Source organism: Scophthalmus maximus, chromosome 3 (genome assembly GCF_022379125.1).
Source record: "Scophthalmus maximus strain ysfricsl-2021 chromosome 3, ASM2237912v1, whole genome shotgun sequence".
NCBI classification, from domain to species: domain Eukaryota; kingdom Metazoa; phylum Chordata; class Actinopteri; order Pleuronectiformes; family Scophthalmidae; genus Scophthalmus; species Scophthalmus maximus.
The window spans coordinates 1,392,501-1,408,943 of NC_061517.1; the positions used below are offsets into that span (position 1 = coordinate 1,392,501).

At 42.1% G+C, this 16,443-nt stretch overlaps 3 protein-coding genes across 5 annotated transcripts in view; 1 reads left to right on the top strand and 2 right to left on the bottom strand.

Moving 5' to 3' along the window:
- The window catches only part of LOC118317044 (chemokine-like protein TAFA-4), a 4,243-nt gene extending 648 nt beyond the window's left edge, over nucleotides 1–3,595 (bottom strand). The window contains exons 1-4 of the mRNA XM_035645481.2: nucleotides 3,467–3,595; nucleotides 2,621–2,731; nucleotides 1,205–1,360; nucleotides 859–983 (exon numbers count right to left, since the gene is read on the bottom strand). Of these exons, the coding sequence (XP_035501374.1) occupies nucleotides 859–983; nucleotides 1,205–1,360; nucleotides 2,621–2,726 (387 nt within the window). The 5' untranslated portion in view covers nucleotides 2,727–2,731; nucleotides 3,467–3,595. The remainder of the gene's footprint in view (nucleotides 1–858; nucleotides 984–1,204; nucleotides 1,361–2,620; nucleotides 2,732–3,466) is intronic.
- A 949-nt stretch (nucleotides 3,596–4,544) lies between these two features.
- LOC118317018 (NEDD8-activating enzyme E1 catalytic subunit) lies at nucleotides 4,545–12,806 on the bottom strand. Of its 3 annotated transcripts, XM_035645431.2 has the most exons (18): nucleotides 10,534–10,658; nucleotides 10,404–10,442; nucleotides 9,190–9,313; nucleotides 9,001–9,081; nucleotides 8,815–8,897; nucleotides 8,297–8,377; nucleotides 8,158–8,201; nucleotides 8,001–8,065; nucleotides 7,747–7,902; nucleotides 7,162–7,264; nucleotides 6,932–7,042; nucleotides 6,787–6,840; nucleotides 5,690–5,726; nucleotides 5,517–5,598; nucleotides 5,329–5,429; nucleotides 5,142–5,205; nucleotides 4,999–5,053; nucleotides 4,545–4,895 (listed from the first exon to the last, which is right to left on the bottom strand). In XM_035645431.2, exons 1-18 carry the CDS (start codon nucleotides 10,551–10,553, stop codon nucleotides 4,807–4,809), a joined length of 1,389 nt encoding a protein of 462 aa, XP_035501324.1. In that variant the 5' UTR covers nucleotides 10,554–10,658; the 3' UTR covers nucleotides 4,545–4,806. The 3 variants fall into 3 exon arrangements, with proteins under 3 accessions (XP_035501324.1, XP_035501325.1, XP_035501323.1); XM_035645432.2 differs by lacking the exons at nucleotides 10,404–10,442; nucleotides 10,534–10,658 and adding an exon at nucleotides 12,554–12,806; XM_035645430.2 differs by lacking the exon at nucleotides 10,534–10,658 and having other exon boundaries at nucleotides 10,404–10,492.
- Nucleotides 12,106–16,262, top strand: LOC118317038 (PRA1 family protein 3). Its single transcript, XM_035645471.2, has 3 exons — nucleotides 12,106–12,438; nucleotides 12,968–13,185; nucleotides 14,925–16,262. The coding sequence occupies exons 1-3, from the start codon at nucleotides 12,254–12,256 to the stop codon at nucleotides 15,098–15,100; spliced, it is 579 nt and encodes a 192-aa protein (XP_035501364.1). The 5' UTR covers nucleotides 12,106–12,253; the 3' UTR covers nucleotides 15,101–16,262.
- The last annotated feature ends 181 nt before the right edge of the window (nucleotides 16,263–16,443 follow it).

The following is a 16,443-nucleotide window of genomic DNA, read 5'->3' on the forward strand; positions in this document are numbered from 1 at the left end:
TATTGGTCCAAGTTGCACAAGTCACAAAAGTCCGACGACTGCGAGTCACGGAACATTTTTTGGACTTTGACCTCCAGAACCTCAATGTGGCTCAGGAGGAAGAGAGGTCGTCCACACACCAGAAGGCCAGTGGTTCGATGCTGCTTCGTGATTTTCATTTCCCGCACGGATCATTACGCTGACTGTTTGTAGCCGTAGCAACCAGTTTTGTAGCATTACGTCACGTACCATGTTTTTAACCATCACACACACGTGAGAACCTTTTGACGGGTTCCTCATCACACAGAGTCGAGCTCAGAGAACTGAGGACGTTTCCCCCGTTCATCTTCATCTCACGGTCAACGCTACACAAAGTGGCAGCATCTTCTCAACCACGCCAAAGTCCAGACCACGCGTCTTCGTTTCCCTCGTGTTTTCCCTCCTCGGGGAACCACACGGCACGAAAACACTTCAACAGACGCAAAACTTTCTAAAACGCAGCGGCGTTTCCTTTTTGGCCGTCAGATTTAAGTCCGTGGGTTTTCGGCGCTCGGGAATTCGTTCACAGCTTATTTCATGTCCGTCCTCTCGGCCCCTTCGCTCAGCAGATTATAGACTTAGAGGTTTTCTCTGAGCCCACTGTGCCGGGACGAGTCCGTGTGGCCAATGGGAGCCGCGATTGTTACGCTTGATATTGGAATCTTCTCGGCATCAAAAGAGGAGCTTACGAAAATAACGCCTTGTGATGAGCATGTTCAACGAGTGTGTCGGAGGGTTTATCGCAGGGCGGCCTGTGGGAATCTATAAATACTGTGACTCAGACTAACAGTGTTGCTGTGACTCCGGCTCGCAGCCGGGGGGGGGGGGGCTCGTCCTCACCTTTGTGGTCTTCACTTTGTTCCCGGAGATGCACGACCAGCCCGTGAGGTCAGGGAGAACGCGGCACTCCTCCCCCTCCAGACACGGCTCCATCCGGCACCACCACTTCTGACGCACGATGGAGGCTGGAGCACGAAACACACCTCAGCTGAAGGTCACTTTGCAGATGAAAAGACTTCAACAAAAGCCAGAGTTGTTAGGAGGGAGGAAAACATCTCAATCACGTGTCACACTCTCCCTCTGAGGATTCTGGGGAGACGGACTGACCTCCCTCCACTCGGACGGATGATATATTCATGCGGCGTCACATCATTTGTGGCTGAGTGAGGCTGCGGTGGGACATTACCATCAACACAAGAGGGCCGGGCCCTCGTCGTCCCCGCCACCTGCCCCGGGAAGCAGGAGCACTTGACCGTCTGAGAGCGTTCCTCGATCTTGTTCCTGTTGCAGCAGCGATGAGCAGCGACCACTTCGCACGTCCCCGTCCTCTCCTGCGACGACCCTGAGGAGGAACGTTCATGAACAGAGAGCAGAGGGCGTCTGGAGGACGTCGGCCTCCAGACGTCGGCGGCAAGCCGCAGTGATTTTCTCGACACTTTTCCATGAAAACGTTGTTTGTCAACTCATCTTTTTGTCACAAGTGAAGCGGAGCATCTTTACCTCAGACCCACTTTGGATCTTTCTGAAACTACAGCGCCACCCGGTGGACGAGAAGCAGAAGCACGCGTGTCAGAGTCCAGGAGGCAAGAAAACAGTGAGATTGTAAAAGGCCGAGCAGAGGAAACCGATCTGCTCCTGCTTCGTTTCACAGAGAAGAAAAGAACGTGAGTGGTAATCACGCTGATCTGGATCTGAGTTATTCAGGAACCAGAGGGTTGATCCAGAATCAAAGTTGGGTTTGAATCAGAATCCAATCAAAGCAGAGGTCAGAAACACAAAGAAACTGTTGTGGCACTGATGGAACTAAATTGACGTTATGAGTTTTCAGATAATTTTACTTTATCATAAAGTGATAAATACTTTGTTAAATAGAAATGCATGTGCTTATGAACTAAGATCTGACAGTTGCTCAGTAAAGTAAAGGATATCTTTTGAAAATAATTATACAAATATATAAATATTGGACAGTAATGCCCCATTTATCATATCACGACCTCGACGGTCTGTGTCCGTCATGAGAACCACTGGTTCAAACTATCCAGGTAAATGAAGTCGTTTTACAAAGTTGCTGATGCATCGATGTATCAGTGCAAACATTCAAATTACATATTTTATTGTAATATTATAATCTAGGAGCCATCATTCTTGCAGAGTCAACACGTTTACTTTAAATACTTTCAGTAAAATTGTTGCTGATGATATTTTACTTGAGTGAGATTTTGAATGAAGTACTTTTGTATTTTATTACTTCTTGCACCTCTGCTGTAATACAACCAATGAACCCGCCTTCCTCTCGTGGGACTAAACGTTCAGAGGGTCGTGCACGTTTCACTCACGTCGTGTAGGAAGAATCAGATTCAGCTTTCTGAGAGGTGATGTCAAACCCTTTTTAGAGCATCTCGACATAAATATCTATTAAACGTCTCTGAGAGTCAAACAATGAAAATCCACTTCCTCCATGTTGTTTTTCTGTTTCTACGAGTCTCAGCTTCTTGTTGCTGAGGCTGAACTCTGCAGCGGGCGGCCGGGTCGTGACCCTCGGCCTTAATGAGTCCCTCAGGGGCGGGTGACTGGTCTGGTTGGGTCTGACACCCACCGGTACCTGTGTGTCCTCTGGAGCTTCGGTTGCCAGTGGCCTCGGCCCGGCTGCAGAGGCAGAGCAGCAGGAGACCCCAGAGAGACGGACGAGCCAGTGGGATCAGCTTCATCTCGCCTGGACGAGAAGACAAACAGAATCGGGCCTGAAGTTACAATGACATGCTTCTAAGGCCTCCGCCCTCCTGGTACGTGGTTCGTGAGATCACTGCAGCCGTTCGCTCCATGATGCTGCTCACGTCACCGGGCTGAGAAAAAGGAATGCCAATAAGAGTCCGATCAGAGGCCCGAGAGGAGGCAGACGAGAGCGAGGCCTCATCACCGCGAGTCACCGGGAAGAACCGGGACGAGGAATCTTTGCGTCACGTCACGTTACAGCAAAAGACCAAACTGCAGATTATCTATTTAATAAGACGTCAACACAATCTATAGATTTGCTAAAAAACTAATACGGCAGCAAATCTCGACATTAAAGAAACAGGAAACAGAAAATGTTTTGCAGATGTAAAAAAACCCCCAAAAACTTTAAATTGATTATTGTTACTAATTTTCTGATGATCGACTAATGAGGGAATAGATTTTATAAAACTCATAAAGTTTTACATGTATTTTACAAATTTGCATTCAGTGATTTAAAAAAGCATCAGACTGATTCTTCTTAACAACAGATAATTATCAATAATAATAATAAAATGTAATCAAACTTGTTAAAAACACTCTATAAGCCTTTTGTAATAGATAAAAGTGATAATAAACACCAGATAACATTACAAATAAAAGATACATTTAATTTTGCTCTTCGTGACATGAACCAGTGATGAAATAACATTAATATTAATATTCACCCTCTCACCTGTGTTCCTGTTATTGGTGCAGACGAGGAGCTGCAGCAGCTAAAGCCTCCGCCAGAATCCGTGTGAACATCCTGCACGTCTGACGATCGGTCGCCACAAAAAAGATCCAGAAGTTTGTGTAATGCTCCAGGATTCGAGTTTCCTGGGGGGGGGGGGGGGGACTCGTGAGACCTCTGGTCCCCCAGGTGAGAGTCAGGTGAGACAGCAGCAGGTGAGCTGCTCGTCTCCTCCTGCAGGACGTGGTGATGTGATGAAGATGTGATGGTGACGGGATGAAGATGTGATGGTGATGTGATGAAGATGTGATGGTGATGTGATGAAGATGTGCTGCTCTGAGGAGAGAAGCGTGTCAGTTTCCTCCCGACGAGGAAGTGAAAAGTTAATCAAGTCACAAACCATCTGTCCGCTGAACAACACGCGGCCACTTTCATTATCTCCATAAGAAGCTTAGTGAGGAGACGTGACGCGCTGCTGCTCGTCACAGGATCTGAACCAGACTCAAGTGTTTTTATCTCAATATTATTCCTTATTATTTATATAGTTCTACAGCTGCTGACATCAAATTTCTCATCTGACTCAACAGTTATTAAAAAAATGCTTTGGGACTGTCAGAGGAAACTATAATAAATTATCCATTTGCTGCTGTAATCTTAATAACACAACATTAGAACCCTCAATGTGTTGTGGTGGGTGTGATCCACTTCAAGGAATTTAAAATAATTTAAGATCATTATTCATTTTTAAAATTTCAATTAAATTTAAATGTTCTATTCATTTTATTATATTATTCTTATTTAATTGCTCTTATTCAATGTTGTCCTTTTCTTTTTGTTGCTCTCGTTCTTTTTAATTGTATTTTACTGTTTTTACGCGACGTTGCCCTGAGTTTATCTCTTACATGTGCAATCCTTTCTACACTACACAATCTGATCACATTATATATTTATACATAAAAAAATGTTTTAATATTTCTTTTTTACTGACGTTTCTTATTTTGACGCTTCACCTTCGCTGCTGGACTCAGAGGATGATCTGATCTGATCTGATCCGAACATCACAACAAAAGAAACGATGTGGTGATGATAATAAAACTTTATTAGAGCAAATCGCACGTCGTTCTTCTCGTCTGACGTACGGTTAAATAGCAACAACATCAGTCAAATACACAAAGAAGTAAACAATATAACAAAAATACAAAAAAAACAACAACAATGTTAACTGACTTCCTGTTCGTACAGTGAAACTGTGACTCATTTACATAGATATCGAAGGTGCAGCCGCGTCATCGCAGTGACCCGGTGACGAGGCCGTGCCCAGTTTGTGTGACATCACAGAGAGGTCAGGTGGTGAAGTTGAGCTTGAACAGAACCGTCTGCGGTGTGGTGACGTCTGCCACGGCCAGTTCCTGTCCGTCCGACAAGCCCAGCTCTGAACGAGACGACGAAGAAATTTTTTTAAACATATCCACATCTTAGCAGGTCAAAGGTCACATCGGACGGACGGAGAATTATGGTTTTTTAAATTTTATTACCTTTCAACGTCTTGCAGAGGTTCGGCCTTGTTCGCTCCTCGATGGATTTAACGGACTGGAATGAAATGAAAATTGTGACGATCGATTAATCAGTTTAATTAAGTGACCAATCATGGCGCAGCGTTCGCAGAGATCAACGTTACCTGCAGATACAGAGTCTTGTTCTTTCCTTCCAGAGTCGTGGTGATGGCCGGAGATTTCATCTGTCTGAGGAAACATTCATTCTCGAGTCACAACCTGATTCTTTAATATTATTATTATTATTATTATTATTATTATTATTATTTCTCCTGAAGCAGTGAGAACAGTTGTGGTGACGTGACGACTCACAGGGAAGCGTTCTCCGTCAGGTACTCCAACACCTCCTGCAGCTTGGCAGACGGAGGGAACTGGAGGTCCTGAGGCACCTGACTACACGCCGAACAATTCTCCTGCAAAATCACACAGAGGACGCAGACGTCAACCCGTTGTTCTCTGAGCGGAGAAAAATCATGAGTGCGATCATGACGAACACAAACCTTTCGCTCAGCCTCAAACGTGTAGGTGTACAGTCCGTCCACATCGTTGAAGACCAGGTAATTATTTAAAGGGATATATGCACTGGAAGATAAAATCGTGTGTTAGTATTTATTCTTTTAAATTTTTCAGATAATTAGGATGAATTATTCTGGTGGTGGTTTTTGCTGCCCACCTTGTGGCGATTTTAAAAACTTCCATGGCGCAGGAAGCTGAGGAGGACGAGAGCAAAACCAAAGTGAGTTGACCGAATATAATAGTTGTTAAAAGTACAATTAGTCATTAATGAGTGTTTGATCGATTAAAAAAACCTCCTCTGAACAGTAATAAGGCATCACAGGCTCTAGATTTCTCCACATGTTGAAGTAGGATAGATAGAATAGAGCTGGAACAGTTAATCGATTAGTAATCGACTACTAAATTAATCGACACCTATCTGGTATGTTGTCAGCGTCTTAAATGTGAATATTTTCTGGTTTCTTTGCTCCTCTGTGACAGTGAACTGAATATCTTTGGTGAGTGGACAAAACCAAACATTATGTTGAGGTTTGTGGGGAACACGATCAACATTTTTTCGCCATTTCATGAACCAAACAACTTATCGATTAATTGGGAAAATAATCGACAGATTAATCGATAAGGAAAATAATCGTTAGTTGCAGCCCTAAGATAGATAGATGTAGGTAGGTAGAGGTAGAAAGATAGATCACACAACACACCTTACAAACATAAGAAATATAAAATGTAGAAACATAGAGAAAGAAGTGGTTTTAAATTCTAACACATCGGAGGTTAGAGAAACTGTGTCGCCTCTGAGCAGCTGCGTCTCCCATTTGGAAAAAGGTTTACACTCCAGCAACTGCAGCCAAAAAAATAACAATTTTCCAGACACGTTTGGTTTATGGTTTTCAACCTCGTGAAAGTGAAAAATATTACATATATTATCTACTGTAAAACTGAGGCTTTATCCCGATTTAGTTTTCTTCTGGTGAGAATTCTGATGTTTTGCCTGGAACAGGCATCTGTACAGTAGCCTTGGTGTATTAAACATCATCGTGTGGATATTTAATGATTCTTTTACATCATTATATTAACCAGAATCAGCGTCTAACAGAAAGCTAGTTGGAGCTGATAAAATCAACAGGAGCCAACTTCTTTGTAAAATCAAAGCTGTAAAAATTAAAAGAAAAGAAACGCAGGTGGTAAATCTGCAGACGTGACCACGTGCTGCTTGATCGACAGCGACAGTTACTGACTGCGTGAGTTTCGTACCAGCAATAACGGCGTTGGTCGACGCCACGGCGGGAATGATCCTCTTCACGACCCCTGAAGCGCGAGACACAGTCGCTGGTTAAAACTTCCATCTCATAGATCCACGGGTGGAATATGAAAAATTGGAATAATTCAGCAGGTTCACCTTGAGTGAGTCTGTACGTGACGCCTGTGATGCTGAACTCCGCAGCTCGTTCCTGGGATCTGTCGAACACCCACTGGATGTGGTCGGGGTTGTCCCCGTCTAAGCTGATGTCTGCAGGAGGAGGAGGAGGATGAGGAGGAGGACGACGAGGGGGAGGGGGGGAAGACGCAGGTCGTTACGAGGCTGCAGGACTCGATTATTAATAAAGAAATCTCAATATTTTAACTTACCTCCAAACGGATTTTCTTTTGGCCACTGTAAGATTCTGGCATATTCGATGCAGTGTTCTGGAAGCCTGGGCATTGACGCAATGGTGCACATGGGGAAATTAATCTGTGGATCCGAAAAAATTTAAATCAAGCTCAGAATAAAAGGTTAACGTCAAAAATGCTTCTTTCATCTCATTTCTATATGTTTCTTGTGTGTTTTGGCTCCAAGAAAAACCTGCACACATGATTTTCTCTCATTTTCTGTACGGGGTGCTATTTTCTGTGCATTTTATTTAATTTTTTTCTTTCTTCAGCACAAAACAGCTGTTGCTGCAGATGGAAAATTTGAAAATTACACCAGAATCATAATCAGAAATACTTTATTGATCCACGGAGGATTATTAGTTTTGTTTCGTCAGCTGCTCCAACCAAGAATATAGAAATACATACAGACGTAAAATCATAATAAATATAAATAGGAAGAATGTATATGAAACATCACCACATATTCCTCCTGTCGCCCAAAACAGCCGCTGAGCAGAGATTGTGAAAGCTTCAGTAAAAGTTATTGAGTTGATGAACTATGATGTATTGTATCTATGTGACCTGAGGCGGGTACAGCTCCAGCGTGCAGTCGATGCAGGCCGTCATGCCGGGCAGGATGACCCGGGCGTTTCCTTTAAAACCCTCCGTCCCTCCGTCGATGAGCGGGATGATGGAGCTGGGATCCAGGACGCCGTCTTCGTAACTCAGGAGGGAGATCTAAAGGGATGCAGCATAAAATTCATAACTCACCACAAGGTTATAAAGGACAAAACACTGAGATAAAACGGATTAAATCAAATGTCTTGTTTCCTCACCAGCATCCCGTTCATCCAGCGTCGGGCGATGATGGAGTCCAGGCCACAGACGATGATGTGGAACTCTGCGAGAGGAGATGACGATGACGTTTTAAAAAGAAACCTCCGATGTGTTTTAATGTTCGAAACTCGGCTGACGTAAGAACAACACACTCACGCCTATAGAACGAGTCGTCAAAGTCTTGGATCTTTTTAAAGTGACTGCGTGTTTTTATCGATAAGGAATAAAAAAAATCACCATCGAGATATTTCACACAACGTCAACTACATCAATGGGAGTTGCTGTGAAAGGATACGGGACGACTTTGCATCCTGGGATACGAGTGTTGATGAAGTCGGCGGCCACTTCTGCCTTCGGCCGTCCGACGTCTTTGGGCCTGAGTCGAAGGAGAAAGCAGTTGATTACGGGACGAACAAGACGAAACTCATGACCTGATGTTTACGTCACAGAGCCTCCGACACAAAGAGGCAAACAAAGCACGGGGGAATCATCATTTATCATCTCAGTTCAGAAGAGAGTTATTTTAACGTTGCACTCTTTGTGTAAAGGAACTGGATATGAGTGTCCTTGGGCCGCAACCAGCTAAGAGATCGCAACGTGATTGGTTGTACACTCTTCTTCCTCGTTTTTAAAATTGCGGTTGGCGACCGGCGCATTATCGGCGCTTTCACCGCTGTCGCTTGATGTTAAGTAAAGTGTACGACAACGAACCCTGACACTGACCGAATGAAACGCAGCATTTAAAAGCTTTAAAAGTGTCAAAGCAAAGAAAATGTGTGACATGTCGTCGTCCGAAGGAGAATCAGATGGTACCTGAACAGAAACTGCCTGTTGAGGTTGGACACATCGATCGTGTCCATGTCGACCACATGAATGAGGCGAAACCCCGACAGAGCCTGAAGCACGAGACAGTGTGACGTTTAAATCTGTGTATTCTTTCAACTAACAAGTTATTAGTAAGTTAATAAATATCTAACCAACATCAAAGATCCTTCCTACCAGATTCTTCAGGAGTTCACATCCGAGTCCTCCGGCGCCGATGACCAGGATCTTACACGTCTCCAACAGGAACTGGAGAGACTGAAACAAAAAGAAACGTCACCATGACGTGGACGGTGAGTCGTGTGAACTGAACACGACACGGATCCTGTTTCCGTGTGTGTGTGTGTGTGTGTGTGCGTGCGTCACCTCGGTGCTCGGCTCAAAGTCCGGATGGGTGAATGGACCGGGTCGCTCCAAAAACTTCCTCACGTGATTCCACCGGCCGTCCCAGTCGCAACCACTGTTCCTGTGTCCGCCATCTACAGCCATTCTGCACACGCACACACAGAACATGTACGGTAACTTTAATGAGGACAAAACTAAATAAATATTATCAAAATATGCAAAGACGACAGCAACTGGTCAAATAGGTTCAAGGTTTTTCTTTAATATCCCAGAGGGCAATTCATTCAACGTCGCTTCATGAATCTCAGAGCGTCGGCTGGTGAAGTGGAGATCTGCCACACGGGGAAGGAAATAATAAGAGAAGCAGCTCTAGCTAAAAGAAAAAACAATATTATAATTTTGAAATTTTAAGATAAGGTATTCCTTTATTAGTCCCACGACAAGGAAATGTGTCAGTATTGTTATTATGACTGATTTGTACTTTCTGTATTGTATTTGTGGTTCCTAAAAGACATTCAGAGTGAAACAGTTTGAGGAGGCATACAAATGTATTGAGAAGCATTTGCATCACTATTCATAATAACTATATTCTATATTCTAAGTGTAATATGAGACGTGACTAACTGCTGACGGTGCGGAAACCCGGTTCATAGAAAAGATGATTCACAAATAAATACAGACTTACGATCGAACACATGCTTGAAACTAAATAATATGAATATAACTTCATCGCCTGCAAATTCAGAATGTCAGAGACGGATGAACTTTTCTTTCTGCGGCCGTCGAACCTCCTTGTGGTTATGAGTAATATGATGATGTGAAGTAAGTGTTTCATCGTGTCTACTGTTTACTACTATTTACCATCTACGGTTTTTGTAGAAACAACAACAACAAAAAACATATTTCTCAGCTCTTAGTTGCTCCTCAGTTTCATTGTGCTTTGGATTCTCTCACTTTTTACATGATGTTTTAATTGGACTTAATAATTCATATTCATCAGTGGACCTGGCGCACAGCTCTGACGCGCGGGTCGAGCAGGATTTGGCGCAGAGCAGTGACGTCACTGCGTTGTGTTTCCCTCTGAGCGAACTGATGAATGGAACCTGCAGCTCACAGGTTATAGTAATAGCTATAGTTATTTGTTATTGTTATTAAATCTTGTCGGCGCTCGTGTCTCCGGGCGCGAGCCCGCCGCCGGTCGCGGACCTTCTCCACCGACACATTTCGTCACTAACTTGTCAGTCGGGTCCGCGGTTCGCCGTCGTTTCTTCTCCCTGGAGACACAAAGAGAAAACAGGCGTCGAGCCATGAAGCGGTGGCGACGAACCGCGGTGAAATCACATGTTTCCCTCCAGTGAGACTTACGGCTCCTCGACATCCGCCATACTGTCACGGTCCCATGTCCTCGATGGGGACGGCGCTGCTCGCGAGCGTCAAGGCTGCGCCGCGCCGCGCTGCGCACAACCGCGCGGCTCCCGTACAGGAAGTGCGCATTGTTTATTTCTGATGAATAAATAATTGAGGTTGAACCCAATATCAACGCGTATTCTTAAAAATAAAAAGAATAATAATAAGGTAATATATATATATATATATATATATATATATATATATATATATATATATATATATATATATATATATATATATATATATATAATAATAATAGCTTTTATTATTGTAATAATAAACAGGGTTTACAAAGTGCTTTGACAGAAAAAGAAGACACCGGATACTCAGACTCAAAATGTGTTTACACGGATAAAACTAATAAGAAACAAATAAAAGAATCATAACAACAAAAAGAAAATTATGCGTAAAAGCAAATAAATACGAATAACTCCCGTTCACGAAGTGCACATTGTTTTACTCATTTATGTCTATTTCTGATGAATAAATAATTATTCGATGCTGATTCGTATTTTATAATAGTATTAATAAATAAATTATTATTATTATTTTAACACGTTTTTTAAATAATTATAATAATGAAAGTAGTTTAGAGTTTAGAGTTTACAAAGTGCTTTGACAGAACAAGAAGACACAGGATAATGTAATTACACTAATAGAACTAATAAGAAACAAATGCAATAATAGGACAACATCCCTGTAAAAACAGCAAATACAAATAAAAGAATGATAACAACAAAAATGAAATTACAACATAGCGTAAAAGCAATAAATACGAATAATGAATAACTCCTGTACAGGAAGTGCACATTGTTTTACTCATTTATGTCTTTTTCTGATTAATACATATTTAAGGTTGAAACCAATCTCGATGCTGATTCGTATTTTATAATAATATGAATAAATAAATTATTATTATTATTTTAACATAAACATTTTTTTAAATAATTATAATAATAAAAATAGTTAACAAAGTGTTTTGAAAGAAAAAGAAGACACTGGATACTCAGTCTCAAAATGTGTTAACACTAATAAAACTAATAAGAAACAAATGCAATAATAGGAAATACAAATAAAAGAATGAGAACAACAACAAGAAAATTACAACATAGCGTAAAAGCAAATAAATACAAATAAAAAATAAAAAAACACAAGGAAATTATGAATGTGTGTATATGGTATGAAACAATCTGAAACGATTTTTATGTTATTTTCTTTAATATGTCTCAATCGTCAAACACCGTTGAAGGTTCAATAAATTGAATTGTATAAACTAATTTTTGGTTTCTATTTTTGTCTTTTTACATTATGTTGGTCTATAAAAACACATTCTTAACATGTTATTAATATTTAATTTATCTAATATACAATACATTATGATATATGATATGACCTAATAAATATAGTATGAGCTTTATGCTGTTTGTTATTAATAAATGCGTTGTTGATGCGCATTCAGGGACGCATTCCAAACGTCTCAAGCGCTTCTTTGCGAACGCGAACTCTCGCGAGATCTGACGCGCGAGCTCGGCTTCACCTCGTCGCCGCGGACCGACGGCGGTCAGCTGATCCGTCAGACTCGTCTCCGCGCAGCAGCTGCTCGTGTGTGCGGATGTTCGTGTGCGTCGCTGCAGTCTGAGCTACACGAGCAAAAACACGCCGAGCGAGAGTCACCATGGCAGCAGCCAAGATGGAGCTGGCGCCCCTCAGGCCGTGGGACGACTTCTGTCCCGGCGCGGAGCGATTCGCCAAACCGGACTTCGGGGACTTGACGAGGTGGAACAACCGAGTGATCGGCAACCTGCTCTACTACCAGACCAACTACCTGGCGGTGGCCGCGGTGGTTTTCCTCGTCGTGGGGTGAGAGAACTGGCCCGGAAGCTCGTAGCAGCACACATGCTATGCTAACACGTCTCCGTCGAGTTAGCCCGCAGACGTTGTGTCCCCCGCCCCCGCCGCGAGCACGCAGACTCACCTGTTTGGCCTGTAAACATCTTCCGTCTTCATGTTTCCATATTCAGTGGCAGACATATCGGCTAAAAAACGACCGATCACACCCTCGGGGGTCAATCATCCTCATTGTCATCTCATCAATGTCTGGATGTTAACTTCAGCTTCTGGATGTTAATTCACTGTTGCTACAGTAGCTGCTTGTAGCTCTATTTCACATAAACACATGAATACAATTTGAATATTAGGTTGATGAAGAGGAAACGGTGAGTGCAGGCCTACAGCTGCGTCTTTCAGTTTCTGTTTGTACACCAGAGGAAGTCCAGGAAGTGAACTGCTGTTGTTACCACCAGCAGGTTGTGCTATTCATAAAACACAAACTCATACACCTTGTGAAGATCATAATGTGATATATACACGCGTGTTGTACAATCCCCAGGTTCCTGAACCCGTTCGGCATGTTCCTGGGCGGAGCCGTGGTGGCGCTGGTGTTCGGCGGGTCCGTGTGGGCCGGAGAGAACAAGCCCACCATCAAGAACTTCAAGAAGAAGAACCCCACCCTGTTCGTCGGCGGGGTCATGGTCACCAGCTATTTTGTGCTGTCGCTGTGCGGCGGTGTCATGGTCTTCATCTTTGGAATCACCTTCCCGTTGCTTTGTGAGTCTCAGGACATTAAAGTATTATTATCACAAATACATTAATTAGGTTTTGTCAGGGATGAATGTCATATATATGATACGTTGGGCTTGTTAATTATTGAATTGAAATGAATATAGTCAAGTTATTTTTTTCTGTTCAGTTTCTACAGGAGAGAAATATTAGGATAATGATAATCTACTCTATTCCCACAGCAAAATCCATGCATACAATGCAACACAAAGTGAGCAGTGAAAACATTAAGGATAAAGATTTGGATCAATAAAGTACACCTACCTACCTACCTACCTTCTTGCCTACCTGCCTGCCTACCTTCCTACCTTCTTCCTGCTTTCTTGCCTGCTTACCTGCCTGCCTACCTGCCTTCCTACCGTCCTACCTACCTACCTACCTCCTTCTTGCCTACCTTTCTGCTTTCTTGCCTACCTACTTTCTTGCCTACCTACTTTCTTGCCTACCGTCCTGCCTACCTACCTACCTTCCTACCTCCTTCCTGCCTTCTTGCCTACCTTCCTGCTTTCTTGCCCCCTACCTTCCTGCCTTCCTACCTTCTTGCCTACCTACCTTCCTGCTTATGTTCCAACCTTCCTGCCTTCCTACCTACCTAACCGGTCTGCTTGCCTACCTACCGCTCTCCCTGCCTGCCTACCTAGATTTCGTACCTTACTCGGTAATCTTTCTGACTTAATTTTGTTTTATAACAACAATAGTAATGATAATATAATTTTATTGTGAATAGATCATTAACACACGTTTCTTAATTTGAAATAACACAATTTATTTTAGATAAAGCAGATCCCTTTTTTCTTAAAATTACATTTAACTGTCTAAAACATTTAAACTGAGTAGAAAATAAAACATTTCAATAGAATAAGTGAAAAAGCAAGAGAGCAAGTCAAATGCTATTGAAAGGAACTATAATGTTTATATTCTGAATGTTTATGGGAAAACTGTTCCACAGTTTTGGAGGAAAAACCCCAAAATGCAGTTTCAGTGCCACAGAGTTTGCAAAATCCAGTCACTGAGATTTTGACATAAAATCCAAAATATCTGCAAAATATGTTCCAGGAATGAACAGTGGTTAATTTACTATAGACAGATACAAAACTTATTATACAACTTCATGTATCAGTATAGATTTTTTTGCTGTTGTAAAATTTCAACTTGCAGACACTTGTTGGCAAATGCTACATGACAGAAAGTGTAGCTGGTGAGTCAGGCAGGGAGGCACGGCCGAGGGTTTCCTCTGGGTGAACAAGTTTTTCCGAACACTCTCATTGTGACTCACTGTGGGAATTGAAAGGCATGTACAGTATCACTGACCCGTGACACAGACTGTAAAACATAAAGTAGCTGTAGGTTTGTGTTTTAGAGTCGGAGGTTCAGCAGAGCGGTGAAGATAATTGATGGTTGGTTAGAGCGAATACAGCAGCTCTGACACTGAGGCACATAAAGTAGACAAGGCAGTTTGCCTCACTGCTGCTCGTGTTGATGCGTTGCTATGTGTCGCTATGTGCTGCTGATTTGGACAGAACTGCATTTACTCACTGATGTCATGTGTTCAGTATCTGCCCTGACATGGGGAATAAAAGATATGCCTCTGCTCCGTCACACCTGCTTTCAAGTCTGGGTTTCAGCAGCAGTATCACATTTTGTTTTTGAGGTTTTCCAAAGATGTACTCCACAGAAAATCATCTTTTTATAGTGAAAGAAATAGTAACAACTCCTTGTTCCCGCAGTGATCCTGATCCACGCCTCTCTGAGACTTCGCAACATGAAGAACAGACTGGAGAACAAGATGGAAGGCGTTAGGCTGAAGAAGACGCCGATGGGCCTCATCATGGAGCTGCTGGACCAACAGGAGGAGAAGATGAACAAGATCCAGGATTTCATCGAGAGCAAACTGAAGGAGTGAGGCTCCAGCCGAGGAAATTAAATGTCATACAGTACGGTTTATGATTATCATCCCATGTATTGAGTTATTACCCTCCCTGTATACACATAAAGTTACTCAAGTTTGCATTCCTATACTTTTACTTTATCCTCTTATACATTTGTATCTGATAGATGGTTTGACAGATGGTTCCGTATTATTAATTAACTTATTATATAAAGTTAACCAAAGGTTTGAGCACTTCTGTGTCTGAACATGTTCCAAATACAAATCATTTCCCTTGTTGACGAAGCACTTTGAGTATTTAAAGTTTCTCATCAAAAATAAAACTGAATGTTTCAACACAATGCAATTATTAGAAACCAATCATATTTATGCTTTAAAAAAGAAAAAAAAAACCTTTCAGTTTGCTACCTCAAAACTAGCATGTTCAATTTTGTTGTCTCAGAGAGTAGAACCGACACCGGCTCAACCGTTATCTGCTTAATAAACAGCAATGACTGGCATATTGTAACTCCGGGAGCTGAATGAATTGTGGCCTGAGGCCAATGAGCTTCTTGTGTAGATATGTTTCTATTGCCTGACTGATAATAATCCCAGAGTTTTAGATTTTACCCTCCTCTCAACGTTTTGTGAACACACGGTTCCTGATCGTACAGGCTGGCCTGAGTGTGTGTCCCCTGACCACAGCTATGCAATACTGAAAAATGAACGGCAGGTGCAGCTTTATTGTTTGAATATTGTCATGTTATTAAAATGTCTGTTATTTTTCACTTATCTTTATTTTCATACTATAGCATGCAGAGATGTATTCAATTGCTGCAGATCACAGCGTTCTTTACTCTGGCAATGAGATAGAAATTAAATTTTAATTTACCACTGTTCCCTCATCGCTAGTAAATACTGGACTAGAGATATCATGTTCATAAATTAAAGCTGACCTGTAACATTAGGTGTTTATCTCACACTGTTGTTTCCTGTTGTGTTTCACACCTCGGCTGCAGGTGGTGCATGCTAACATCACAAATGGCAATTCAGAGAGTTTGTTTATGGATGCAATATTCTATTTATATTATGTCTTTTTTGGGTGTGACTTTTTCATTGTTGAAGAGTGATGATGAATTCACAGAAGCGGCCATAAAAAACTACTGTCCTGTGTTACAAATAAAGAGAACCTAAAATATGTGGCAGTCGTTTTTCAATCAAGCATCAGTGTGAATATATTTTATTCACCACGGAATCTTCTGAGTTATTCCTGTTTGTTTTTGTTTAATGCCAAACAAGGAAGTGAATTATAGGCTGAAACAGATGAAAAGCTTATATTACCACTGAATATAAAACTAATATAAACCCTCTCACGCAGT

Coding starts and splice junctions, on each gene's coding strand:
- LOC118317018 (XM_035645430.2), bottom strand. CDS start 10,477: ATGGCTCGACGCCTGTTTTCTCTTTGTGTCTCCAGGGAGAAGAAACGA. Junction 8,378..8,814: donor AACAGGCAGTTTCTGTTCAG/GTACCATCTGAT, acceptor CCTTCGACTCAG/GCCCAAAGACGTCGGACGGC. Junction 7,903..8,000: donor GCTGGATGAACGGGATGCTG/GTGAGGAAACAA, acceptor GCATCCCTTTAG/ATCTCCCTCCTGAGTTACGA.
- LOC118317038 (XM_035645471.2), top strand. CDS start 12,254: ATGGCAGCAGCCAAGATGGAGCTGGCGCCCCTCAGGCCGTGGGACGAC. Junction 12,439..12,967: donor GTGGTTTTCCTCGTCGTGGG/GTGAGAGAACTG, acceptor TACAATCCCCAG/GTTCCTGAACCCGTTCGGCA. Junction 13,186..14,924: donor AATCACCTTCCCGTTGCTTT/GTGAGTCTCAGG, acceptor TTGTTCCCGCAG/TGATCCTGATCCACGCCTCT.